At 38.8% G+C, this 27,914-nt stretch overlaps 1 protein-coding gene and 1 pseudogene across 2 annotated transcripts in view; one reads left to right on the forward strand and one right to left on the reverse strand.

Annotated features, from left to right (window-relative positions):
* Positions 1-672: 672 nt before the first annotated feature.
* Positions 673-3,404, forward strand: LOC136844007 (piggyBac transposable element-derived protein 3-like; annotated as a pseudogene).
* A 7,954-nt stretch (positions 3,405-11,358) lies between these two features.
* Positions 11,359-27,914, reverse strand: part of LOC136843650 (uncharacterized) — an 84,449-nt gene continuing 67,893 nt past the window's right edge. The window contains exon 7 of one of the 2 annotated variants that reach the window (XM_067112194.1): positions 11,359-15,370. In XM_067112194.1, the coding sequence (XP_066968295.1) occupies positions 14,894-15,370 (477 nt within the window). In that variant the 3' untranslated portion in view covers positions 11,359-14,893. The remainder of the gene's footprint in view (positions 15,371-27,914) is intronic. The other variant, XM_067112193.1, reaches the window with a different exon arrangement.

A 27,914-nucleotide genomic window follows, 5' to 3' on the forward strand; every position in this document is an offset into this window, starting at 1 on the left:
GAGGTGATGGATATTTACCTACTAAAGGATAGAAATCATACTTTTAAGGCTTGATAAGAGAATGGAGAGAGAAAAAGGTTGTAAAAGAACAATGAAATGAGTAATGAATAGTGGTCAGATTTATGCTGAATAACAGCAATCATGCAATGGGGAAATAATCTAGGGAATTCTGAATAGAGGTGTTAAAAGTCCTGAGAACTGAAAAGGAGGTAGGTGATTGATGACTACCTGAGGGTCCAAGGGGTGCATGTATCAAACTGCTACTGATCTTGTTTCTATAAGAAAAAAGACTAGAACTGGGAATATTCAAGGACCACAAATGTGAGGACAGTATATGTAAATGATAGGATTGAGAAAGAAACAACCTCTAACTTTAACCCTTTACCGACCAAGTGTCCCGTACGGGCTCTTAAAATTGGCTACTTTTGGGAACTCGTGGCCAACAAGCTTATGCATGTATGAAATTGACTATCTGGTACCTTATTGTCACACCTCCCAACTCTTCAAATCAACCAATCAGAAGACAGCACTGTCCATGGGGTGGGGCGTGTGTGCTTTTGAATCGGCACCAGTCTCTTGAATGACGTGATAGGGTGCAGTCACGCTAAAATTGTTCCAAAGGATCCCCCCCCCACACCCCGTTGTAATCATGGTAAGTACACAGTTTTTTCATAGGTTGTTGTTGAATGATGTGTCTTCATGCTGAAGTGTTTTCAAGGTGATGTGATAATATTTAGTATTTGAAATCATAGCCGTAATAAGTATATATCCCACACGGGCTACTTCGGTCCGTAATGGTAAAAGTATGGCGCAACACGCGACGCCTCAAAAATTTTTTTCAGAAGCTAATTGCTTTTACTTTTTTGCAGATTAGGAGTGATATGTTTTATGGGCGAAGGAATGCTGCCTTGGAACACAGGGAGGAAGTGCGCATGGCATGGATAGCCCCAGAAGATGCCGACGATAGTGATGTTGATGTGGAGGTAGACAGTGACTGTGAGGACCAACCTGATGAGGACGAGCTGGCTGACGCGGAATTTCTTTAGCCTACTACTTCACGAGGTTAGTATCATAACAACATCATGTATTTTTTCATTGTTGATGGATTACATATCATTTATACATATCATTCTATTTATTTTACACAGTGCCAACACTCTATTTATTTTACACAGTGCCAACACACTCATACACATGCACACACTCATACACATGCTCACACTCATACATACACAGATGCACACACTCATACAGATACACATAACTTCATGTGTTTTTGAAACTTTTCATTGTTGATGGATTACATATCATTCTATTTATTATACATATCATTCTAGTTATTATACATAGAGCCAACACACTCATACACATGCACACACTCATACAGACACACATAACTTCATGTGTTTTTGAAACTTTTCATTGTTGATGGATTACATATCATTCTATTCACTATACACAGTGCCTACACACACACACACACACACACATGCACACACTCATACACACATGCACACACATACACACACAATAACACACTCATTGTCCACACACACAACACAATCATGATTTATTGTCTGTATTACTAATGTGACTTTTCTTATTTCAGGTGGCCGTCCTGTCCCTGTTGCAGTGCCACACCCTATGCCAGATGTGGTAGATACTGCTGCTGATGTACCATCCGCCCCTAGCAGGAACAAGAAAGCTCGGCCTCATCAGTGGAAGAAAGAGGACATCAGTAACCAGCCCCTGCCTGATTATGTTCATGAACACCCTTGTTATTTGAGGGCACCAATGGAGTACTTCCTCCAGTTCTTCACAAATGAACTGGTGGAACACATTGTATATCAAACAAACCTGTATTCCAAGCAGAAGGATGTTGGGGGGAACTTCAACATCACGGAGGCTGAACTCAAGGTGTTCATGGGTGCCATCATTTTCATGGGGCTCGTTCCATTGCCCAGTATAGTTGACTACTGGGCTGTCCACACTAGGGTTCCACAGATTGCTGACTGCATGTCCAGGAACCGCTTCAAGGCAATCCGGTCTAACCTCCACTTCAGCGACAATGACTTGGCAGCAGGGTCAAGGGACAGGTTCCTGAAGGTTCGTGCAATCTTCAGCAAGGTCACCAGGGAGTTCCTGAAGGTTGCTGAAACTCCTGTACAGTCTATTGACGAGGTCATGGTTGCATACAAGGGGACCACAGCTGGTAATCTTCGCCAGTATGTAGCCAAGAAGCCAGACAAGTGGGGCTACAAACTCTTCTGCAGGTCCAGTGTGGATGGATTTTGTACATGACATCCTCATGTACCAAGGAGAGTCCACATTTTCAAGTCACCACACCACACTGTCTGAAGAGGAGGAGAAGATGCCAGTCACTTCCAAGTTCGTTTGTCGCCTTGGTGAAGACCCTCAAGAACCCCAAGACCACTGCAGTGTATGCCGACAATTACTTCACAAGTTTATCCTTGGCTGAGTACCTGAGGTCCCAGTATCAGTGTCGGTATGTGGGCACTGCAAGAGAAAAATAGGGTTGGCTTCCCACCTCTGATGACTGTGAAGGATATGTCTAAGAAGACAGTAGCCAGGGGCACACTTGATTTCGTCTCTTCTGAAGGGATCCTTGTGGCTAGGTGGAAGGACAACAACATTGTGACTGTGCTGTCTACTGATGTCGGTGTGGAGCCTGTTGCTGACATTCAACGGTATACCAGGGAGGAGAAGAAGGAGGTTGGTGTACCCTGTCCAAATGTCATCACCAAGTACAACAGCCGAATGGGTGGCATCGACAAAAGTGACATGCTGACCCACCTCTACAAGACCCCCTTCAAAGCAAAGAGGTACTATATGAGGCTCTTTGCATACATTGTGGACCTCATAATATGTAATGCCTGGCTTCTGTACAAGAGGGACTGTTTGGCATTGCAGTCCAACCCTATGCCCCTCAAGGACTTCCGCCTCTCCATCGCCTTGGCACTGAGGGCTTACAAGGTCAACCCCACCAGAGTCACCAGGGTTTCCCTTACTCAGCGAGATGTCCCTTCACCGAAGAGGGGCCAGCGAGCTGTTGTGCCTGCCATTGCAGAACGTCAGGATGCCACTAAACTGCATATGCCTTTGTATGTCAAGGCTAGGCAGACCTGTAAGTTTTGTTCCTGTAAGGGCCACATCCACAGGTCCCGGTGGGTGTGTGAGGACTGTAATGTGGCACTGTGTCTGACTGATGCAAGGAACTGTTTTGCACTCTTCCACAAGGCATAACTTTTGTAAATATTGTATATATTTTGTGTAAGTTTGTATGTTGTGGAAGTCTTGTAAGTTTGTTATTGTCTATTTTTTATGCTAACCTATGTAAGTCTAAGCTGTAAATTATAATTACTAACACATTTCACTGCCAGTATTACTTGTATATTTTTTTTATTTTTGTAAAATAAAGTATTCAACTATCCCAGGGTATCTTTTATACATCAATAGAGGGAAAAAAACAGAAAAAAATTCATAATAAACACAGTAGCAAGTCATATTAATGTCAAACACAATAAATTCATCATGGAAATTGGTAAAAAGGTGAGTATATAAAGAGTGGTATTATTGGGAAAAAGTTTACCGTTATGGTCCGAAGTGTCCCGTACGGGATGAGCGTGGTCCGTCGGAGCTCGACCGAGGCATCCGTACGGGATACTTCATTGAATGCAATTATTTGCCAAGTTTTGCAAGATTTCAAAAAATGCACAAGAATGATTTGATCTTGTATTTTGATATACTATCACATGCTAAGAGGGTTTTTTGAAATTTCCCATAAAACCTAGGGTGGACTTTAATGGGTTAAGAGACAGATATATAGTGCAGTAGGTGGCTCGGAAGAATGGAAAGATACCTCCTGCAAATTCTTCAAGCTGCCTTTCTCCATCACTATTTGTTACGTGAGGACTGATAGTTAAAAGGCATATTATATCATATTAGTACAGGCTCACACAGCACAGCAATTCACAATACTGCATAACAAAGTTTAGTCTAAAGTCTAGCAAATACAGTACTATAAAAATGCCTTGCCCTGGTGTAGAAGACACTTGACTACACATCCTGGAAAAGGTTGCAGGTAAACATTAAATGATAACTTCAAAATTTTACTATCAGACTGAATATATGAGTAAACTTGAGCTACAATAAATACTTTATATCTTACTTTTGTCATATACAAGAGGCACTTTTCTTCCGTACTCTTAAAAAAAATAAGAAGTTAATAGTCCTACTATACGTAGAAATTTTTTAAATTCTTACTTTATACATGCTTAAAAAAATATTATGGAATAACAAAAATTTACAGTAAGTAATTTTGCAGTTTCTAATAGTCACATAAGTGCTCACACTTCAACTGAATTACAATAAAGTATATACAAAAAAATACAGTACATGCCCTGAGCCTTATGAAAATGAAGTCAACACTCCTTTTTTGTCCTACTTATGTGTAATATTCACTCCTCAACAGCTGCATCACCAAAATATTTTCTACATACAATTTATATGAGATGAATACACTATTATTTACTCAACTGAAATAATTATTGTTAATAAATATGGTAGAGTAATGACCATATTTGTAATTCAGGGTGGTATATTTTCAAATCCAAGTCAGCAAAGAACAGCAGTACTTTTAACTGGGATAGAGTATGATAAAACATCTGGTAAATAAGCTAAGGTAATATTTACTCTTACTTCATAAACTGGGACAGCTTACATGAAACAATGAGACCTGTACCAATAAAAAAATCCTGGAGGTCTTATAATTAAATCTGGACAAAATATATATACAGTTAATGTGGCCAAAGAAAAAAAATCACACACAAAATCAGTCAAATATCAGCAGGCCAATTTTACAATTTATTGTGAACTTTCATTCAAAACTAAAAAATGGCTAAACACTGAAAAATACTGATAGTTAATGGCAAAAAAAGTTCCTCCAGAATTGACAGAAACACTTATTGTTTGAGGAATAATAACAGAATCACAGCTAATATCACACATTATTCCAATCTATCTGAGGCAGAGCAGTTACATAATGCACTAATTACCTTCAAAAAATACAAAAAATTCATTCTCCATGAGTAATAAACCCTTAACATCTGTTACCGACATATGATCTACTTAAAGACATACATCCAATCATAAACTGTTGAAATGCTATATTCAATAAATATTACACAAAAATGAATTTTAAATACAGTAGATAAAAAGAGAATTAATACTAATGATAAGATAAAAAGATAAATAAAAATGAAAATTAGCAACTTTGCAAATGAGATACACAACAATAAATAAAAAAAAATATGTATATTATGTACAGTTCTGTACAAATGGTTTCCAACTAACTTCCATTTTAACTTATGATTAATCAATGGGAAAACAATCCACTGAACGTCAGTGACTATCTGAATTATGCTCTTTAAAAATGAACATGTGTACATGGTACACATTCTACAATAACTACCATACCTACAAAAGGTATATACAATCCCCATCAATGATAAAAGACTCAAAGATGCTTTGTGTTATCTTAAAGGTAAGTGAGATACTGCAAGGGCTACATTTTTAAAATGTAATTATGGAAATAGTTCAGAAGTCATAAACCAGGGCTTCTTAAAGTGTACATCCTGCGACGTGGAAACAGCTTCTTAAATCCAGATTGCAATAATACCTGCATACTCTCCCATGTGTAGTATATGCTACTTTTCTTAATTCATAATCAATTTGTTGAAATTCTCAGGGCTCAACACAATAAGACTAGCTATAGACTTGGTGATATTTTTCTTTAATTGCCCTCTATAAACTCAACTTTCATACTAGGATACTGATGTTGGTGTCATTATGAAGCCAAGTAGCTGTACCGCATCGTAGCATCTTCAAAACCCAAAGCAACAAATAGAATAATAAGTTGAACTTAGCTGGAAACATATTTCTTTACCATAACAAATCAGCTAATTACAAAAAGCCATTTTTTGCACCACTCAAAACTGACATAGTTGCCTTTCCAATGATGTACACTTTACTGCTATGTATGCTATCTATTGCGAAGTAAATTTTAACAGAAAATAAGCAAACAATTTTCATAATTATTTCAAGTTGTGAATATACTAACCAGGACAGCACTGTCTGGTTTGGGTTTCACCTACTTTGGGTTGATAGAATTGAACAATCCCCTAACATTCTCCAGAAATCAAGCAAATAATTCCGGTTTATAAAAAATTTCTATTAATGATGTTATCTGATGTCATCACTGGAATCTCAAAAGGTTAAGAAGAAAAGGAAGTAATATATGCCGAGTGCTTTTAATGACACCAACTACAGCAGTGGGTTTTTTCAAAGCACATACTGTATAATGTGGATATGGTACAGTATACTGTAGTACAGTACCTGCCAATTACAGGCAGTCCCTGGGTTACGGTTGTCTCGGTTTATGGCGTTCCAACTTTACGGTGCTTGGTTCACGGTGCTATTGACCTGATTTTTCGGTGCCGTAAGCGGCTTTACCGCACCGTAACCCGGTTTTACAGCACTACTTATTCCCAAATAATTATGATGTTCCAGTTTATAGTGATTTTCAGCTTAAGGCATACTGCCAGGAACAGAACCCCCGCTGTAAACCGGGGACTGCCTGTAAGTGTTTCATTTTCCTGATTCCGTATTATACATACCCTCCACTGTTCCTCATATGACTGCAATTTTTTTTTCATTCATCTAAAATATAGGTTATAACAACCAGGGCCAGAATTCTGAGGTACAAAGTGAAGTGGTTCTATTACATCATTCTCAGCTAATTGAAAATGGTACTTGATCCTAACTGATGCATAGGATGCGTAAACTTGAGTGCAAGAACAAAATCTTATGCATACCAGAAATTTTCTCAAACCTAGGAACCTGTTTTCTAACAAGGTACTCGAAGTATATCTAATAAATAAGCGAGTGAAAATTTTGTATTTAAATTCAAATAAAGGCAAATGTGACAGAAAAACTTTTTGATGAAAAGCAGTAAACAAGAAGCAAAATGCACCTACAGTATAAGAGCATACTGAACTGCAGATAAAAAGATTATGAATTTTCAATTCTCGTTATGATGATGTAAATCAGTGCTGGTAAGGAAGCTCTGCACTATATTGAGACAATATACAAAATTACAATGAAGGTAATATTAAGTTGGCATATTCAGGATACTATAGAAGAAGAAAACACTTCAATGACAGAAAGCTAAATTCCGAAACACCTGGTTATGCTACCTACAGTGATATGTGTCATTATCCAGATATAATTCTCCTGACTATGGTAGTCAACAGGTTTTACATTTCACACACAAATTACTTATTTTAATTAGGCTGTAAAGCCTAGCATAATATGGTGTTATTACAAATTCAAATTATCAATAGTCACAGGACCCTTGAAGACTACAAAGGACATAGCCTAGGAATATCTAATCTGGGAAAGTCATGTCAAAATATGGTCATTTTCTATGTTCACAAATTTCTTTTATTCAAAAATGAGTTTGGGGGAGGAAGGGGGATGATGGGCAAGGAGGAGCAAGAGAACATTTTTTCTTTTTTCTAATCAAGCCATTACCTTCCAAAACAGAGAATGCATTTCTATCTCAGATTTCATGGGTAAAAACAACTATGTCAGCAACATCTGATCATAGCCTCTCTTGTCATGAGATAGCAAAGGAAGACAGCAAATTAGAGAGGGGATTTTTCAAGACAGCCTTTGTGCCAGTTCCATCACCAAATAACACAAGAAAATTTTTATTTAGTGAAGGCTGCTAGCCAAGGCTGGCAGAAAATAATATACTGTAGTACTGTGAGATAGTGGTTTGTATCTTCTATGAACATAAAAATCTGCTAAACAAAAACCTCCTTCAGACCTAAACAACATAAACCATAAAGGTAAAAAGACAAATTGCAAACTAACAATTAAAGAAAGTCTCAAACTTTTAAGCTCTTGATGGATATGAAACAAGTAAAATGAAAAAAATTCTGAAGACTTGTTCATGATTATTAATATCATTACAGACATGTCAATTCAACAGAATATGGGAAGAATGCGGATACCAAAGATCAAATCTGCATAATAAAATTTATTCCACTCATGCATGCCAAAGGATAAAAAATATGCATGAGTAGAAGGGAACTACATGAAAAGAGACCAAAGAATACTACAAACCAACAATAAAAACCTCCAGCAATGGTAAATGTACTTTAATGTTAATATTGAACATTTGTTCTTTTGGGTAAAAGAATTTTATTATTAATTCACTATGCAACAGTCAGTTACTCTGCAGATCAGTTGAAGGATTCCATTAAATATACCACAATGGTCTTATAAAAATATGGAATCTCTTATATCCCAAGTTACATCTTTCTAATGCTGTACCAATGAGATAGTTCTCAGTGGTCTAAATTGCACCTTATTATTTATCATAATTTGAATGCTCCATGAAGATAGTAACCATGTCTTGCAACTACTACTGCACAACAATTTTCAACTGCTAATATTATTTAAATAAATGCTTTACTTCTGCCTTACTGTGGATTAATAAGTGGTTTGAAAAGACCCTCACAGGGATCAACCAAAGGCAATGTTTGTAAAAGATGAGTGAAAACCACACCAGTTGAAGCCTGGGTAGATCTGAGGAAATGAGTAAAATGTACAAAGCAGAAACCTATGCAGTTGAAGACCAAAGGGACACACAAGAACCTTAAATACTGTCTACAACAGGCCAGGTAAGGCACACTCGTAACTAGCATTTTCCTACAGGGCCTTGAGTGCACAATACATAGGTAATAAAGGAGATATCTGACTTGTTCTACAATTTATGCCTTAAAAAGTGTCTTGCAACCATGTATCATTCAGTGTAATACATAAATCTGTCGAGTATCAAGGGACTGAATGGGTAACTCAGATAATTACACATGCCTACTGAACTGATACCAGAAATCAACAAATACTGATAATGGCAGCTGAATATCTTACAATTAAATTAGAATTCTACAAATTAACCTTAGTCTACATGTGCTTGATGGTTTACTGTTTTCCGATCACAAAATATTACCTTCATCATTTTGACTTACAGTGATTTTTATTTTTCGTATCCAACCCAAACAACAGGGTATGTATCAAATTATGAAACTGCATGAAAGCCAAATTCTTGACACATCAAAATCCCCATTTTGTTAGAGGGGTCAGAATAAAATTTAAGAGTAGCCAGATGATTGTCATTGTTGTAATTTAGTTTCATGAGACCAATAAGTCACTCTGTCCAAATCAAGTGTTCTTAATTGAGAGGTGAAAATTAGAAGAAGATAATAAGTTGAAGACAAAAAGACCTGTAGCTTGAGGCCTACAGGGACACTACAAAGAACTTTCAGTGTTGACTACATTCCTGCATATTGCAGAAGGTATACTGTAAGCAGTATCACACAAAAGGATATCAGACAGATTTGAAAATTAATATGGTAACTTCCTACACAATAACAACATGCAAGAAATTTAGAGATTCATGCCCCAGGGGAAACATTTTTTTAAACAATAAATCCAGATTTTTATGGATTAAGCTACCTTGTACAATGCACTGATCAAAACTTTACTTATTTTTTATCATCATCAGCAATGGTTTAACAAGTCCAATGAGTTCTGTTTCCAGACACTGAGGACTTACCTAATTTATCACAGGTGAACAATGGAACAAAGTTAAATTAAAAAGTTGGAGAGAGCTTTGAGAAATGATTATAAGAAATGGATGAAAAGGCTAAATACTGAAAATTCTCTGCTCTTACTTTTTACAGGTATTTAGTCTTGGGAAAATCCACTTTGGTTTTGTATATTTTTGACAAAATCACAATATTCATAATAAACTACTGTTCAGCCAGAAACCTCCAGAACCAGCGGCACTATACATCAACTAAAGGTACAGTACTGTATATTACACTGTAGTCTCAGATCAATTTATTATTTTTCCCCTTGAGAGTTTTTCTCCTCTTGGAAGACCATTTTAGAAAGTTTAATGAAAAAAATAAGCCACACCTGTGTTGCGATTCTAAAGCTAAAACTTCAAAATTGAAGAAATTATTCATGGTCAAAGTCCATTAAAGAAAAGTTAATATTGAATATACAGGGTATTATCATAGAATTTTTACATCAGTAAAATTCACCTGTTTCAGCAGTTTTTGGCAGAAAGCTATTTTCACAGCTAAAATATTTAAATAAGCAGCTCTTGGGGAAATGGAAATTTTTTGGGGGGCTTACTGAAACAATATACTGAAAGTAATTCACTCAGTGGTTATGTTGTACTAATTAACTGCTGTGTAAGCATCTACCTTTTTTCTTCCTTTTACCTGCTTTTCCAGGGGAGAGGAAAATGCTGTGACATTACATAGCACTTCTGAACTTCTTCCCAAAATATTACTTATAATTTTGGGCAGATGTACACTCGGCAAAAAAAGTGAGGATACAGTTTTCGTTAGATTTCGTTTATCGAATTTTAATTTTTTTCTTACAGAAAACATGATCTCGGTAAATTTACTCCAGAATATGAAAATACAATGCAAATTATATCATATATGTTAAATCTGCAAAACAAAATGTTCAGATACTTAAAACACCATGCATGTCCGGCGTAATCAGAATTTCTCAGATGACTTCGCTCATAGAGATCTAAAGATAGCGTATGGATATCTCGGTGTAGTACTGTTTATCAGAACGGCAATATTTACCGTTTTCCGTTGTGGACAGGCTTTTCTTCTTATTATTGCATCATCATACGCAGGTAATGATAATTTCTTTTTAATTTTTACATTCATATTTGTATATTCACGGTGTTAAAAGTCAGCTGGAATTAATGCAATGTTGTGACAGCTATGGTAGGTTGACCAAATCTATTTAAACCGCAAGAGCGCTTCCTCTATGATGGGTGAGCAGCACGACAATCTCGCGGAAAAACACAAGTAACTGGATGTTTTTGACGTTGCCATAGTTTCTCTCTCTCCATTGCTAATACATACTATACAAATATAGTATCGCTCAATCTCAAAACAAAAAAATTATGAAATGAGTAGCTCTACATATAGGCCTAGGGCTTACATAACAGCAACTTTCTCTCTCTCTCATCATAACATTGCATTCATTCCTTTATTGTTCCCCTAATTTTTCGCTGACATTGCAAGTTTAACTCTTGATTTCATTATGGAAGATCGTTTCCTATTATGCAAGCATTCCGTTCATTGTGGTGTCATAAATTCATTTTGTAAGGTTACTGTAGGGTATGTCGAAAAATGTTTATTTTGTAGAACTGTCTCTGCAAATTACAACTTGAACGAATACTGTAAAGCTTACTACTGCATTTAAGTATCAACGATTTCAGAACCGTAGAATATAATTGAAAGTTATAGGAGGTCAAGCAAAAAACAAACATAATAAGACTGAAGCTCTTCCCCTTTCTAAAGTTGCCAGATGTCGCATTATTGAGCAATATATGTCCGAAGATTTAAAAAAACTGTATCCTCACTTTCCTTGCCGATTGTACATCCAGAATTCGTAAACAAAGAAAAAACCATTCTGTGGTTTTTATTTGAACTGGAGAGCAAGAGTTCCTTTATCTTGCTTGTCTTGTTGGGGGAGGGTTGCTGCAGTGACATAAGAGGGACCTTTAAATGTTTGTTCCTTCATAATGAGTTTGTTGTCTTATTAACTTCAGAGATCTCTCATCAAAAATGTTAAAAGTTACTCAAGGTCAACATTTAGAATAATATGAATAATATTACTCCCCAATTAATAATCCATTACTGTAGAGAGAGGGAGAAGACACACATTTAGAGATGAAAACAATGGAATTAATTCAAAGATCCCTTGAATTCATTATACTGTATCATAATCATCCTTTCCAATGGGATCGTCATCTTTTGCACTGCACACAAAACATTGGCCAGATTTATGACACAGAGCTCCCAGTAATATGGATTGCAGTCACTGCATTTGATTTACATCTAAATCAACTAAGAATAGAGCTCCATTTCAAGCTATAGAGTACCTGCACTCTGTAGATACATAAGACTATTAAATTATGCCATTCTGAGTTTCTTTTACAGTAAAATTTCGAAGATCTCTGGATTCTGCAATGATTAAGAAAAAATCTGATGCTTTTTTACATGAAAACAAAATATAATTAGGAAAAGAGTTCAAAAAAAGAAAAGAACTACATATAAGCCAAACATTAACTAAAAACAATTTAGTATAGACCTTTTAATTCATTTTCTGTTAAAAATTTCAAGAAATATTACATCACAATAAATATAAAGTAAAAACTTGGGTACTGTAATCGGTAAAATAAATTAGCTAATACAGAAATCAGTTGTGAATTAATAGTAAAATAACATAACGCTTGTTCTAACAAAATGTGAGAGAATGAGGAGCAAAGAAATGTAAAGCAAATTTTTCCCTAGTACAAAAAGCCCTCTCTCTTTCTAATAAACTAAATGGTCCTACCTACTTTACTTTTAAATGAAAATATACTAAAGCACTTTTAATATTATTTCATCACAGACTTTTGATCTCTCTTTATCTCTCTTCTACTAATAATTTTGAATAAAAAGCTCCTGTATCTTTTATGTTAACAGTATATATTACTATATTCACAGATTTGAAGGGAGACACCCAAGGTAAATTTATGTCCTGTGAGTATATCACAGGCTAGCAAGCCCAATTAGTCCATATCTTTGAAACTTCATTGTACTTATGGCATACAAATTAAGGTTCTAAAGAATTATCTATGGCAATCTTTTCATTAAAAGGTACTGATGATACATTGTACTTTAACAGAACTGACAAATTTTAAGTTATATAGCTATCAAAGGAAAGGTAACACGTAGCTGTTCGTATCATGGCAAGATAGTAACTGTGCTTACACAGTTTAACTCTAAAACATTTTCAGAGGTATATTAACCCCAATTATCAGTTAGTAACTAACTTCTTGGATCCTTATTTTTTTGTTTTTATCTTGCACTCAGCACAAGGAACATTACAAGCTCAATATTATTTTTCAATGAAACAGGTTTTGACTTAGGAAAAATCTATTTTTGGTAGCCTCTGTGAGTCCTCAAAGGACTTACTATTATTTTCCTGCCAGGAACTCTATAAGACAGACCAACCAATGCCAAAGAATTCTCTCACAGTTGGTCTTGGCCTGAATAGTGCCTGCTGACATAGTGACAGTCTTGGCCAGGATAGTGCTTGTTGACACAGTAACAGAGTAGCAAAGGACTCAAGGCAGGAGGGCTCTCTACTCTGCATAAGGCGACTACCTTTGTTTTTTCATGCACCCTCTCACAAAGACAAAAAACAGGACACAAGTCAGACATGTTCACAATTACCAGAATCCCACGCCTTTCCCATCACCTACTCAGCTACAAAAATTGGTTTTTCCTACATCAAAACCTGGTTTTTGACAGCTTAGCTGCTGTTCGTCTTCAAACGAGCATATAAAAGAAAAGTGACATTTGACAAAATGGCCTTGCTCCTGATAAAAAAATCCCAACGACCTACATGAAAAAACAGCCCATGGTAAAGTCGTTATACCAACCTTCTTCTATACACAATAACCATTATGGATTAACATTAAAGAAGGATAAGAAAAACTAAAATGGTATATGAGTTACTTAAGCAGCTTTATAGTGACCTACCTAACTGTTAGGTTGGGGTGCAAGAATGTTGCTTACCCCTAGTAATATCTCAGAAATACCAAGGCAAGAAGGACGCCTTTCACTTTCTGCCACGGCACCTATACCCTTAAATGACACACAGAGTAGTCAAATCTGTTTAATCTCTTGGCAGCAATGTTTGAAGAATACTGCCTCTGATAACCATGCTGTAAACTAGGAGGCTTCTTCAGAAGAAACACTTCCGAAGATAGCAAGCAACGTGCTCACCTTTTGGATATTGTGCAATTATGGACACTTGTATAATTCTCAGTCCATGCAGGGAGAGTGGCTTGTTTGTGATAAGAATTAAGAAAAGAGGATAAACTGCAACATCTTGTCAATAAGGCACTACAAATATGTCAAAAGATTTAAGAGCAAAACATCTTGGTGTTTTAACAATGGCAGAACTAAGTATTGGCAAAAATGGCTAACTCACACACTGTTGCCACATCTGTGTGAGAAGGGTGAATGGGAAGACTGAGGTTGTCACTGTGGGCAGGGAAGAGAGCACTCCTGCCTCTAGTTCTTTTATATTCTATCACTGCATCAACATGCAACATTCTGGCCAAGACCAATTACGAGAGAATTTTCTGATACTGATTTGTCTAAAGGAGGCCCTAGTGGGACCATAAGGATAACTGCTTTGAGGATTCACAGTGGCTACCCTATCAAAAATTTTTTTTAGTCATTTTCTACTTCAAAAATATGAAAACGTACGATTTCCAATGGAAACCATATTCCCTTAAGATAATATTGCACTTTACACAGTAAAAATTTGATTCTATTGCAAATCACACATAGTGATCTGCATTATCTATTATGAAAAATCATGTACAACAAAGTACAGGCATTCAAATATTATATATCTTAGCCCTCCACACAAAACATAAATTTGTAATTGTATATGTATGTTTAATATTGTACAATACTGCGCACACAATAGCTTTAAAGACAGAAGCCAAACCGGACAAAATTTCAAATGCTTGCTGTTCCATATTGTGTTTTCTTATTTAACAGACAAAACACAAATTTTCATATATTTAAACCATTAAAAATATCAAACACAAAGTTATTAAAAGCATCTACATTCACAAAAAACACATGAGTAAACAAGTTTTGTAAACTTTGGTGTAACATATCCAATGGCTGAATATTCATCAAGATTCAGCATTCTTCCCATTTTTAATTGCTGATTGATATCCACCAGAATTTCTATTACGGTTGGCATTATTTGCATTTTGTTGTCCTTGTGCAGTGTTTGAACCTACTGGACTAGAATGATTATTAGCATTATTAGAAATGGAGTTACCAATATTTGCATTCTGAGGACTAGAAGTTGCCAGTGGACTGGTAACATTTAATGGGTCACCTGAACGACCTGGGATATTTTCATTTGCTCCTGTATTTAGGTTTGAGTGATTGGCATGGTCACTGATTCTCTGACCAGATGGTTGATTAGATGACGCTTGATGATTGGTTGATTTCCGCTCATTGCTGCTTGTCTTACGGTCACTACTTGTGTTAGTGTGCAGCCTCTCTATGCTTTCCGAGAGCTGAGCTAGTTTCTCCATGAGTGTTCGCATGTTTTCATGTGATGTTTTCAGTCCTTCTTCAGATAAAGGTGGATGTAGGTCCTGAATATAAAAAACAAAATAAGCAAATAAATTAGTGTTACTTAGCACACATATATGTACCACAGTTGTAAAAAAGTCTTTTCTGCCAATGCTACTTAGAAAAGGAACCTAAACCAAATGCCCTGAATGCCAGTTCAACTGTCAGTTACTGTATTTTAAATAACCAGTGGTTTAAAGCTATGTTAATGTGCCCTCGGGAATACATGAATACACATATGCTGCATTATGAATGACAATGAAAAGATGTAATGTCCATGTCTGAAAAAATGAGAAGGGTCTCATGTACCAGTGTATACAAAAAAAACCTAATTTTTTAAATACAACATTGATTTTTCATGCATTCTCATCATTCATATTAGCCCATATATAAGGTTTTTGAGAGTCCCAGATACTATGTTTTTTTAATTAACACAAAAAAGAACACCAGTGATAATTTTGCACATGTCTGTGGAACCTAGGGCCCAACATTAGCATATGCTCTGAGGAAAATTGTTTTACAATAAAGAATATAACATGCCTTTGTAATTTACTATAAGTGCTACAGCATTATACCAACACAGAAATTGAATTCTTGCACTTTGCAAGATGAGAAGCACTTGCTGACTAGCTACAAATTGAGGAACTAATGGAAATAAAAACAAAAATAACTTCAATGCTTGAATTGTAAAGGCAACAATCATGCAGCTTCTAACTCCCACCCTTTCACAATAAAAAAAAAACAATCAACAATCCAGGTACTAAAACACAATAAAATAAAAGGAATATTGTCAAATGGACCTGTTAACAGCCTAAATTATAATTAGCATTACAGATGTTTGAAAAACAAAAACCATCAATTTCAACAGTTTTGTCCAAAAAGGGATAGGTCCTAGTTGCTGGTAACATCAAAATTTAAGAACAATGTTCCAAGCAACATCAAAATTTAAGAACAATGTTCCAAGTTGGTGACAATAAAATAGGGGAACAATGTTTCAAACTTTACAGAATGAAAGATCCGACGCAAATTGCATTAATATACTTCCTGTACAGGACATGCGGGAAGCCTAATAAATTATTCAGTAACTAAAATCTGGCAGCATGATGCTACAGCAACTACTTGTGATCCAATTGCATCGTTGTGGAACAAACCAGGGTACAATGGCGATGTCGTTGGCCTCTGATTAAAAAAAATTTCTACAGCAATTTAAGTTGACATGATGCCTCTTGTCGCAACAAGACCAAGTTCTTGATGCCTGGTAATCTAGTAGGTATCTTCTCACACGTGGTATGATGCATGCACATATACATATAGTAAAATATAAAGAAAGAGAGGGATTATAGTAACTGACCAAAAGGTGCTTTTAATTTTGCTAACATCAACCCCTGAGGATGTCATCTGAAGCCAAAAATTCCTCTGGGAATAGGAATGGCAATGAGACCAAAAAATTCTGATAACAGAGAAGCCCTGACATCAGCCAGACAAGGTCAAAGAAGTTCACCCCTCCAGTGCTAAGGACTGAAGCTCAACATCAGACCTCTAACCTTTTGGCCTTTGCAATGTTATCCAACTTGGCTCTTCAACACTGAATGAACTAGAAGCCCCCAAGATCCATTCCTGCCGATTTGCCAAGGCCAGAACTCCTGTAGGAAATATTCCATAGTTTCAGTCTCCCTCACTGTTAAGTTCATCAAAGAATAAGAGAAAGACGCTGAAACCTGGTGAGACAGATATGTGATGCCAGGCAGACGATGATGCACCTGAGAAACACAGCTCTGGATAGGATAAAACTTCCATAACTATTGATCTATAAGTGTAATGAGATGAGATATAATCATCTGTTTATCATATTCCGTTTGATGAAGCCTCTGCCTGTTATCCTCATCTTCATTGTGGTAGGTCAAGTTTGGGTTTGTATGATGAAAGACGTTGTATGAATTAATTGTTCCGTTTTGTTTGTTGTGATGTTTTTTATTTTTGTTTGATTTTTTTGGTTTCCTTATTAAGTTTGTGTGTGTATATGTTGATTGTATGAATGTGTTGTTGGTGTATGGTTGTTTAATTAATCATTATTGTTACTTTTTTTTTTACTTGCAGTCTTACCGTTTTAAGAGCTTTGGTACGGAACATTAAAAAAAACATTCGCTGGAGTGAAAAAAAAAAAAAAAAATAGGAGGAGCTCCCCTTCACCTGAACATTGGAGCCTACAGATAAAAACTGGTTGGCTCTTGCCTCCATTGGAAGCCTCAAGTACTGTATAGTATAGTTTGTAAAGAAAAAGAAGAAATCACCCCAAAGAAGGAGACAGAAAAAGAGTAAGACTGAGAAGTTTGAGGTGAAAGAAGAAAGTGAAAAGGTTACTGAAGAAGTTGATGTTGACAGTGGAGTGAAAAATATAACACTATATTTCCTGATTTATTGTCAGCAAGGTTTAAAAGGTTCTTTTGGGGTCATGTTTATTAAGGTAGGCTGTTAGTATAGGAGTAAGTTAGGAAATAAGTTAGAATAAGTATTGAGAGACTATAATTACAAACTGTGGTAAATGTAAATAAAATTAGATACGGTTCTGCTTTGAAGGTCTTCAGGCCAGTGTAATATTAAGGAAATAAATTAGGTTAAGGAAAAGCAGAGTTTAATTTAATAACCTCCAAAACTGTTCCCATCATACTGCCCCAATTGTGTACTATAAAAAGCCCCTACATAATATTTTGGCGCCCAACGTGGGGCTCTTTGAAAATAAAGTAAGAGTGGGTTGCATAATTGGAGATGGCAGATGGAGCAGGTTTGGAAGGTGTAGGGTCAGGTGAAGGGGAGCAGGGTTGGATGCAGAGGTTGGGTGGAGAACAGTATTGTGGTTTGCTGACACTGGACCGCAAATATCGCTGGAAACTGATGAGAGTGATTAGGATGTTGAGAGAGTGGACTGGAATGTTAAAGGAGACTGGTGAATGTCAATAAGGGGTACAGCAGGAAGATCAGTTGATGGGAGGAAGTGAGGTTGAAGGTAAGGTTGAGAGTTTGAGGTGGAAGCTTGTTTTGTAGTACTGGGAGATAAGCAGATGCTATGTTGTTTCCTGTTTGGGATAGATTTTTGAGGAAGAATGGGTTGGTAGGGATGTTAGAACAGAGTTCTGTTGAAAGATGAGGTTGTAATAGGGAAGATTCAAAGTGAGGCGGTGAATATGGCCAGGTTCAGGGAATGATTGATAAATCTGAGTGAGGAGGAGGGATGTAGTAGAGTTGGACAAGAGTGAGAATGAATTGTTGACAGCGGAGGACATTGAGGGAGATGCAAAGGAAGTGTTTTGTGGTGAGGAGTTGAGGAGATGTATTAGAGAGGGAGTACTGGAAGAAGATAGCCTTTGATGCTGAGTAAATGGATGCATGCTGAGAGATTTGTGCTGTGTGAAGGAGGGTGTATTTTGAGAGAGAAGATGGGAGAGTTGATGATATTCCAGTGTTCTTGATGAGGAGCAGTGGGAATGTGCATTCTAGTCCATGAGACAACATGGACATATGGGGAAGCTTGCTTGATCGAGGTATGAAAGAGCAGATGTTTTCCCATATTTTGAGGAAGATTTTACTTTGATGTGGCAATCACATGTGAAGAATGTCAGAAAGGAAAGATCAGAGAGTGTATGCTAGCCCACCTGTTTTAAAGCTGAGTATGAAAGAACCGTTTGAGTTACTGGTAATTGATTGTGTGGCTTTGCCGTAACTCATGAGAGGAAACGAGGGAGTGGTTGTTATGGTATATCATAAGAGTAAGTTGTGGTTGTGCAGCTGTGAAGAATAAACCAGTGAGAATGTTGCAAGAGTGGTCATATGGTCTTGTTGCCTGCGCTCAGAGGAAGCCGCAAGGATGTTGAGTGATAATGGGCCAGAGTTTGTTGGTAGACCATTTGACCAAATGTTGAAAGAATGGGGCATCGAGCATGTAGTAACAACTCCATATGCCGAGTGCAATGGCATGGAACGAACCATATGACTCTGAGTGAAATGTTAGAATGTTGACTGATAGAGAGAATGAATGGGATTTGTTGTTAGAAGAGTGGTAGCGATGTATATGGGTCAGTACATAAAGCACTGGTATACCTGAGTACGTATGTAATGAATTATGAGAGGTGTGAGAGCAAGTGATGGATTTGAATGAAGACGAAGCGGATGTGTGGAGGCAGGCAAATGAAAGGTTTGAGAGTTTCAGAGTAAGATAGGGTGTTGAAGGAAAACTGTTGAGAAGGGAAGATTGACACAGTAAGACGCATGAGAGTAAGCGAAGGTCCATTTAGTGAAACAGTTTGGTCTAATGGATTGAGTTATGCTAGAAGACAGGAATGAGAAGCAACAGGCAATAAGAGCGCATTATAATCAGCTGAGAAGATGGAGAACCACCTAAGTACATAATAGACATCCCATCAGGAAGTTATTAGGGAGGAAAAGGAAGAGGAAAGAGAGAAGAAATAGAGAGTAAAACAGGCAGATAAAACAGCTGGGTAATAGAACATAAGAGAAAGCCTAAAAAGAGGTGTAGAAAGAGTAAGGGCATGCTACCGAGTTGTTTATGGAGAGTACTTGAGATGGGTTGTTTGATTTGAGGGTTTTGACAGCCAGTAGGCACAAAAAAGTGAAAATACCCTTGCAGTGTTATTTGGGGTAGTGAAATGAGGTGTAATTGATTTTGAAGGGTTTGAGTGGGATGTGGAAGGAGTAAACTTGGTGGTACAAGGAATGTGTGGACGAGACATGCAAGAGTTGGGTGAATTGAAACAACGTAAGTTGTAAGGAGGACGGTACGTATAGTGTGTGTGAGTTTCCTTTGAGTGAAAGTGTTGAAAGAATGAGTGTAGGAGTGGGTGTGAGTGAGAGAGAGTTAGCAGTGCTGGAGAGTGTAGGTGGAGGAGTTTTGGATAGCTTGAGGCAGACTGTGGAAGAAATAAATGAGAGTATGGAAGAGATGATAGCAGCCATGTCAGGTGTGAGTGAGGTTGGAGCCAACGTACGTCTCCAGAGTTTGAATGAGCTTGGTGTAAGTAGTCCGAAACCCAAGCTAGGTGAGTCTAGTGTGGTTGGAGTGGAAGTGAGTGAAGAAGAGATGGTGCATGAGAGGCCATAGACCCCATGTCAAGGTCCAGTTCCAGAATATGAATGGGTGGTAAGAAAGGGATTTTGAAGAAAAGGAAACAAGACTTCCTTTATTTTAGTAAGGGGGAGTGTGGTAGGTTAAGTTTGGGTTTGTATGATGAAAGACGTTGTATGAGTTAATTGTTCCGTTTTGTTTGTTATGATGTTTTTATTTTTGTTTGATTTTTTTTTTCCTTATTAAGTTTGTGTGTGTATATGTTGATTGTATGAATGTGTTGTTGGTGTATGATTGTTTAATTAAGGGATTTTGACAAAGGAAAAATCTATTTCTGGAGAGGGGACCACATCCCGTGAAAAAGTCCATTCAGCACTTATTTCTGGTTAATTCCGTTGATAGATACCAGAGAAAGCTAAATGAAACGCTGGAGTTACTACTCTCAGAGCAGCCCATTAGATGGAGTCGTGTATGGAAAAGGGTGAACTATATAAACACGGAACCTTGTCCTACAGAGATTCCTAAAGTCAAAGTCCCACCGAGAGGGTGTTATAAATTTTCACAAACCCATGCACCACTCAAGATTATTGTACACAAATCACTGCCAGTCGCATTCCATGAAAAGCACCACCCCACTAGAATGATGTTTACTATGGGAGGAGACAACACACGATAGGGTGTCATCAGTGACAAGGTCCCCCTCCAGAAATAGATTTTTCCTTTGTCAAAATCCCTTTTCTGGATCAGGTCCGTGGTCAGCCAGTGAAAAAATTAACAGAGAAATAAATATCATTCTTATACTGTAAGAGATAACAAAATGTAAGGGAACAGAAGACCAAAGGTCCCACTGAACAGTTAATTACTAGCTTAATAACAACAAGTAATGTACAAATGGAACTGGTGGGAGCTTAAAATTAACATGACAATGTAAAAATATACTTAAACAAAATAATTATACAAAATTGTAAACATTAAAACATAAATGTGTCACTTGGACAAATATACAGATAACACGGTCAGGGGACAAGATCCAGGTATGCCTGACTGTGATGACTGTAAGGGGGATAACTGAGGCAGTGGAGGAAGAATTGATCTAGAATCAGAAAGGGTTCTAGAGGAGGGACAACGTTCCCCTCGCCGACTGTTGAGAATTTAGGGCTTCTAAAGATTTCAAATAGTGACGTTTGAAAACTAAGGGTGACTTCCAACCAGTGTACTTGGTAAGATCCGTGAAATTCATGTAATGGAAGTAGTTAATGGAGGTGGCCAGCCTAATATCATGAAACTCTTGGGACTGAGTCAGGATTAGCCTGTTTGATTAGTACAGGATCTGTTGTCTAATAGCAGGCATAGAGATATTACCACCCCTTCTCTCTGATAAAGAGAGGCCCAGATGAGATGTGAGAGGACCTGTCTAAATAAGCCTTCCAATGTATGAACTGGACATAGGGACAGGTCTTGAGGAAGGGGGAGAATTTTCCAAGGCGACCACCTATTTTATGGATCTTCATTTTTGGCTAGGAATTTAGGGTGAGAATCAGCAAAACCTCCCTGATGGAAGAAGTCAACATGGTTGGTTTCCCTAGAGAGTGCAGACAGCTCTGAAATTCTAGCACCCAAGCTAGGCTGACTAAGAACAATGTTTTTCTCAACAAGGAAAGGTAGGAACAAGACTGATTGTCGATACACTGAAGCTAATTTCAACACGTCATTCAAAAAACCAGAAACCGTATGTGGACGGATTACTGGCCTCAGCCGTGCACAGGCTTTAGGGATGGAAGAAAAGTAAGGATCTGTGAGGTCAATTTTGAAACCGCACAAAAATACTTTCCGTAAAGCCGACTTGACTGTAGTAACAGTACTGAGGCTAAACCTTCTCAAACAGTGACCTAAAAAAAGGAGATTGCCAAATTTGTGGTCATTACTGCAGCATCAGATTCCTTCAAAAGAGTGCTAGCTTTAACTGCTGAGTCGTACTGCCGTCAGAAGAGAGACCAGCTATCTGATTCCAAGAACACGGTATTAATAGGATCAACATTAGCATCCCTCTGAGCCGCAAATTTCATAAAGTCCATAAAGCCAGGGCATTTGAATTCTTGATAGCTGACACAGTCTGAGTTTGTACTACCTGTGCCAGTTTTGGACTGGGGATTTGGATGTGGTGAGATCTCAGTTCCAGCAGAAGTGGAAACCAGTTGCTCTTTGGCCAGTAGGGAGCCACTAGAGCTATGACCCTTGAATGTCCTGAGTTTGTGAAGGACCTTTAACAACAAAGTTTACCGGAGGGAACAGATAAATCTTCTTCCACCTGTTCCAATCCAATGACATTATGCGTCTGTGGAGAGAGCTTGAGGGTCCAGGTTGGGAGCCACATAATGAGGAGTTTTTGTTGAGCTTGGTTGCAAACAAATCTACCTCCAGGCCCGGAACTTGGTCGCAGATCCACTGAAGGAGTCCCTGTCTAAGGGACCACTCCGACTCGAGGGAGTCGTCCCTCGATGAGAGAATCCGCCACGACATTCCGGACCCCTGCAAGATGAGTGGCAGACAGATGCCACTTGTTCTTGCACGCCAGGGAAAAGTGCAATCATTACCTGGTTGATCCGTCTGGATTTTGAACCCCACCTGTTTATGCAGTGGACTACTGTGGCGCTGTCCAGAACCAGCCTTTATATGAATCTTCTTGGGAGGAAGGAGCTTCTTTAAGGTAAGGGAAGACCGCCATGGCCTCCAGAACGTTTATATGGAACTGGCGGAACATGGTGGACCAAGTCCCTTGCACTTCTTGGTGTTGGGGAATAACCTCCCCACCCGCTCAGGGCGTCTGTGTGGATAACCACGCCCAGAGGAGGAAACTGGAGAGGAACTGCTTGGACAGCCTCTTGACTGTTGACCAAGGCGAGTCTCTTCTTCAAGATGGGAGGAATCAGAGACACCTTGTCTCTGAGCCTGATATTTGCTCGCTTCGCCATACTCTGTTTATATCTTTCAGTTTTGTCTTCAGCAACAGATCTGTCACTGAAGCGGGCAGAAGGGAGCCCAAGACTTTCTTGGGCCCATCGAAGGCCTCGTTTGGACTTGAGAAACTGCCTGTTGCTCTGGCTATCTCTTTCCTCTTGGTTGGTGGAAGAGAGAGCCTGTGAGAATTCAGGTCCCACTGGATTCCTAGCCACTGAAAACGACTGCTCGGAACCAGGCGGGACTTCTCCCTGTTTACACGGAAGCCCAGAGATTCCAGAAAGCTGACCACAACGGTTGTAACCCTCCGGCATTCTTCGACGCTGGATGCCCAGATGATCCAGTCGTCTAGATACGCGCCAGCGCAATCCCCTTGAGAGGAGTTGTTGCACGACCGTGTCTGTCAACAGTGAAAATCCTTGGGGCTACGTTGAGGCCGAAGGCATCACCTTGAAAGAGTATACCTGCCTTCGAGCCTGAACCCCAGAAAGGGGAGAACCTTCTTGCAACCGGGACGTGATAATAGGCGTCGGAAAGATCTATAGAGGTGGTTACGGCTCCACGGGCAGTAGGGTCCGAACTTGGGAGACTGTAAGCATCCAAACTTGTCGCAACGAATGTAGGAATTCAGACGGGACAAGTCCAGAATTACTCTCCGCTTGTCGGAACCCTTCTTCGGAACACTGAAGAGCCTGCCTTGGAACTTCAGTGTCCTCACTTTTCTTATGGCCTGTTTCTGTAATAGATCCTTCACGAAGTCCTCGAGATCCTTGGTCGGTGTCTGGTAAAACCTGACTGGTGGAGGAGGACCGTCAACCCAACTCCACCCTAGGCCCTTGGAAACTATACTCTGAGCCCAGGGACAGAAGGTCCACCGGGCCCGGAAATGGTACAGTCTCCCGCCCACTGGAAGTATGTCATTGGTCCGGTGTTTGCTTCCTTCCTCTGGAGCCTCGACTTCCTCTGTTCCTGGGAGAGGAGCGGAGGGCTCCCCTTCCTCTAAAATAGCCGCGGGGCCTGTTGCCTCTGGTTGACTGCCCAGAGCAAAATTTCCCCTGGCTTTCATATGAAGCATTGAAAGCCGGGAGTGAGATGTAGGGAGGGGCAGCAAGAGAGACTGATGTGCCAGCTGAACCAGAACATACTGAGGCGGAGGCTGGGAGGAAGAGGTTGATGGTTGTTCATGCAAAGGAACTTGGACAGCATGGACAAAAGACTGAGCCGGGAGGCGTTTGAATTTCTTAAATTTCTTGCCGGACTTTGGGGAAGGCCCGGCAAGATCTGACTGCTTCCGTTTATAGGGCAGACCCCAACGAGAACGGAGACTCTGATTGACCCTAGCCGCCTCAGATAAGACTGCGTCAACTTCTTCTTGGGGGAAAAGATTAGCTCCCAGATGGAACTTTTCAGAAACTTATTTGGTTCATGACGACTGTGGCTGAAAAAGATATGCTTCGGCAGGCCAGCCGAGCTGTTATAAAGTCAAACAGGTCTTGTTGAAAACTTCGCCAAGAGAGATTTCGCCAAGACCTGGAACAAAGAATCTTCCCATACCAAAGAAGTTGCTTCTGCCAAAGTCAGGGAGTTCAAGGACCTGGCGAGCCTATCCTTACTTTCAGCTACCGCCTTCAGGAGCCACCCGGGATCTTAGGGAGCTGCTCACTGAACAGGTCAGAAGCGCCAGTCTGGTCGAGACGAGACACCGTAAACGTATTTGGGGCTCCCTTCCAGAACTCGTGCCTCCGGGAAAGATGAGAGATGTTGGGTCCGGCCTCCGGAGATGAGGAAGAGGTTTACCTTCTAAGTAAGCCTGACTGGTCAGAGAGGCCACTTTGAAGTACAAGGAGGAAGGAGAATATCACTTAAAGTGAACATAGTGAACACTCCTTTGGCTGGTGTGAGCCTAGTGTTCTCCCGCTTGCCACTCCAGCGTCCTCATCAAAGACGTCTGGGCTTGATCCCTAGGATAGATAACGGTTTCCTTATGGACTTTATCAGACCTATTCCAAACCTCCTCCTTCAGCCTGGCAAAACCTGTAAAGGGAGATGTCAGGTCCGGAGGATGGAATTCTAGTTCCTCCAGTCTCCTTGTGCCCAAACCCTCTATGGTAAGAGTACCTTTGTGCAAAGGGGCATAAAGAGGCAAGGCACCAAGGATTCCCCAGGTCGAGGGAGGAGAGTGGAGGGTCAGGAACAGAATGGGATTTTGAGCGAGGTCCGCTATTGGCAAGTCCTTGGATTAATTCCTGTTGCGAGTCTACCTTTTCTGAAAGAGATTGCACCGAATCAGAAAGTCCAGAAAGCCTGTTGTTGTTACTTTTTTTTTACTTGCAGTCTTACCGTTTGAAGAGCTTTGGTACGAAACATTAAAGAAAACATTTTCTGGAGCGAGTGAAAAAAAAAATAGGAGGAGCTCCCCTTCACCTGAACGTTGGAGCCTACAGATAAAAATTGGTGGGCTCTTGCCTCCATTGGAAGCCTCAAGTACTGTATAGTATAGTTTGTAAAGAAAAAAGAAGAACTCACCCCAAAGAGGGAGACAGAAAAAGAGTAAGACTGAGACGTTTGAGGTGAAAGAAGAAAGTGAAAAGGTTACTGAAGAAGTTGATGGAGTGAAAAATATAACACTATATTTCCTGATTTATCGTCACCAAGGTTTAAAAGGTTCTTCTGGGGTCATGTTAGTATTAAGTTAGGGGCTAAGTTAGGTACTAGTAGTAAGTAGGAAATAAGTTAGATTGCTATTGAGAGGCGATAATTACTAAACTTTGGCAAATGTAAATAAAATTAGGATAGTTCTGCTTGAAGGTCTTCAGGCCAGTGTAATATTAAGGAAATAAATTAGGTTAAGGAAAATCAGAGTTTAATTTAATAACCTCCAAAACTGTTCCCATCATACTGGCCCCAATTGTGTACTATAAAAAGCCCCTACATCATGTTTATGAGAATGTCAAAAATTGTGCTGACCAAAAATACGCTGAATATCAAGTTGGTCAGATCAGTTCTGGGGCTCTATGGCAGAAGCTTCCTTTGGCCTCAGCTGCCTATCCATTCTAAAGATGCTGCATATCCAATCTAGCACCTCCAAGAAGGAGGCCTTGTCCTGCATGGACATGACTAATACGAAGAGAAAACTGATGTAAGGAAAAAATAAGCAGAGAAAGTAATGAAATATGGATAAAACAATTAAATGCTGTATTATGAAAATCAGTCTGAAAATTATGCACAGCTGTTAACATTACTACACGCAAAAAGTAAAAACGTTAACTGATGTGGACCAGAGGTCCCAATTGCCACATGTGCAGTTCTACTACCTCTCTTCCGTCTTGTATGCAACAAACTGCAGTATCTAAAACATTACAAAGCCATAAATCTGGGTTGTATAACAATAATGATTTTGTGGTGTAACAAACTGACATTTGGCTATGTACTATCAAGTCCTGTGCCACTCAAGATTCAGGGTAAACAAGCCATCACCAGCTGGTATTACCCTAATGTCAAATACTGATGATGCTCTGTCTGTTTGATCATACTTGGTTTGATACCTTCTACATGAGCTGTCTCTACCAGCTTACTGATGAAGGTCATCTGGTGTTGAAACCTGTAATGTCTACTCCCCTACACCTCAAGAAAGCAACACTGTCTTACATTCAAGTTCCCTCCCTCTAAGGTCTTCCACATTGTTTTACCTTAATCATCCCTTGTTGACTGATTGCATTATACTCAGTGCTTGTTTGAAGAATGCTTGCATAACTGTGAGCCATGTAAATACTCAAGAACTGAAATTCAGTAGGAGGAGGATTACATCAAAATCAACCAGAGTTACTCTGAATTGTTTTAATGGTAATCTCGCAGTGATGCTTGTCCATTATCCTCCTACTTTTCTTCACTATTATCTCCTATATAGTAACTATGGATGCATAAGCCAGTTACATATATCACGCTCCACAGACAGCCTCAAAAGCCTTTAGTAGTGAATCACACCAGGGGTGCTGCCATCATAGGTACACTGTTATTTTAACATAATGTATACCATTTGTCACAAACACTATAATTTCTCTTGGTCATAAGTAAGAGAAAGAACCATGTCAAAAGACTTTTTCAAAACTCAGGCTTAGGTTCTGGGCATTAAACTGGTCTGGGCACAAGTTATAAAATGAGAACTACTACTACTTCTTTCGACCTTATTAGTCCCACTGTATAGCAGGGTCGGCCGCTCGAGTCAACTTTCTCCATCTATTTCTAGTTATAAAATGAGAACCTAGAACCTGAAGTGGGATGATCAACATTAACAGCACACAAGAGGAAACTGAAACACAAAGGTAAACTGACATTTAACATTAAAGCGATTCACATCATCTTTCAATTATGCAAACAAGAGATATAAAAACAAAATTGATTCCATAACAGTTTGATAAAGCTAAATTAAAGAAGGATCCTAGTGTGCTTATACCTGTTTTTTCACTCTTTCAACCTACAGAATCTCTTATAAAGATCTGGTCACAGTGTTTCTATAAGAAGGATATGGTTGC

The sequence above is a fragment of the Macrobrachium rosenbergii genome, chromosome 12 (genome assembly GCF_040412425.1).
Source record: "Macrobrachium rosenbergii isolate ZJJX-2024 chromosome 12, ASM4041242v1, whole genome shotgun sequence".
Taxonomy (NCBI): domain Eukaryota; kingdom Metazoa; phylum Arthropoda; class Malacostraca; order Decapoda; family Palaemonidae; genus Macrobrachium; species Macrobrachium rosenbergii.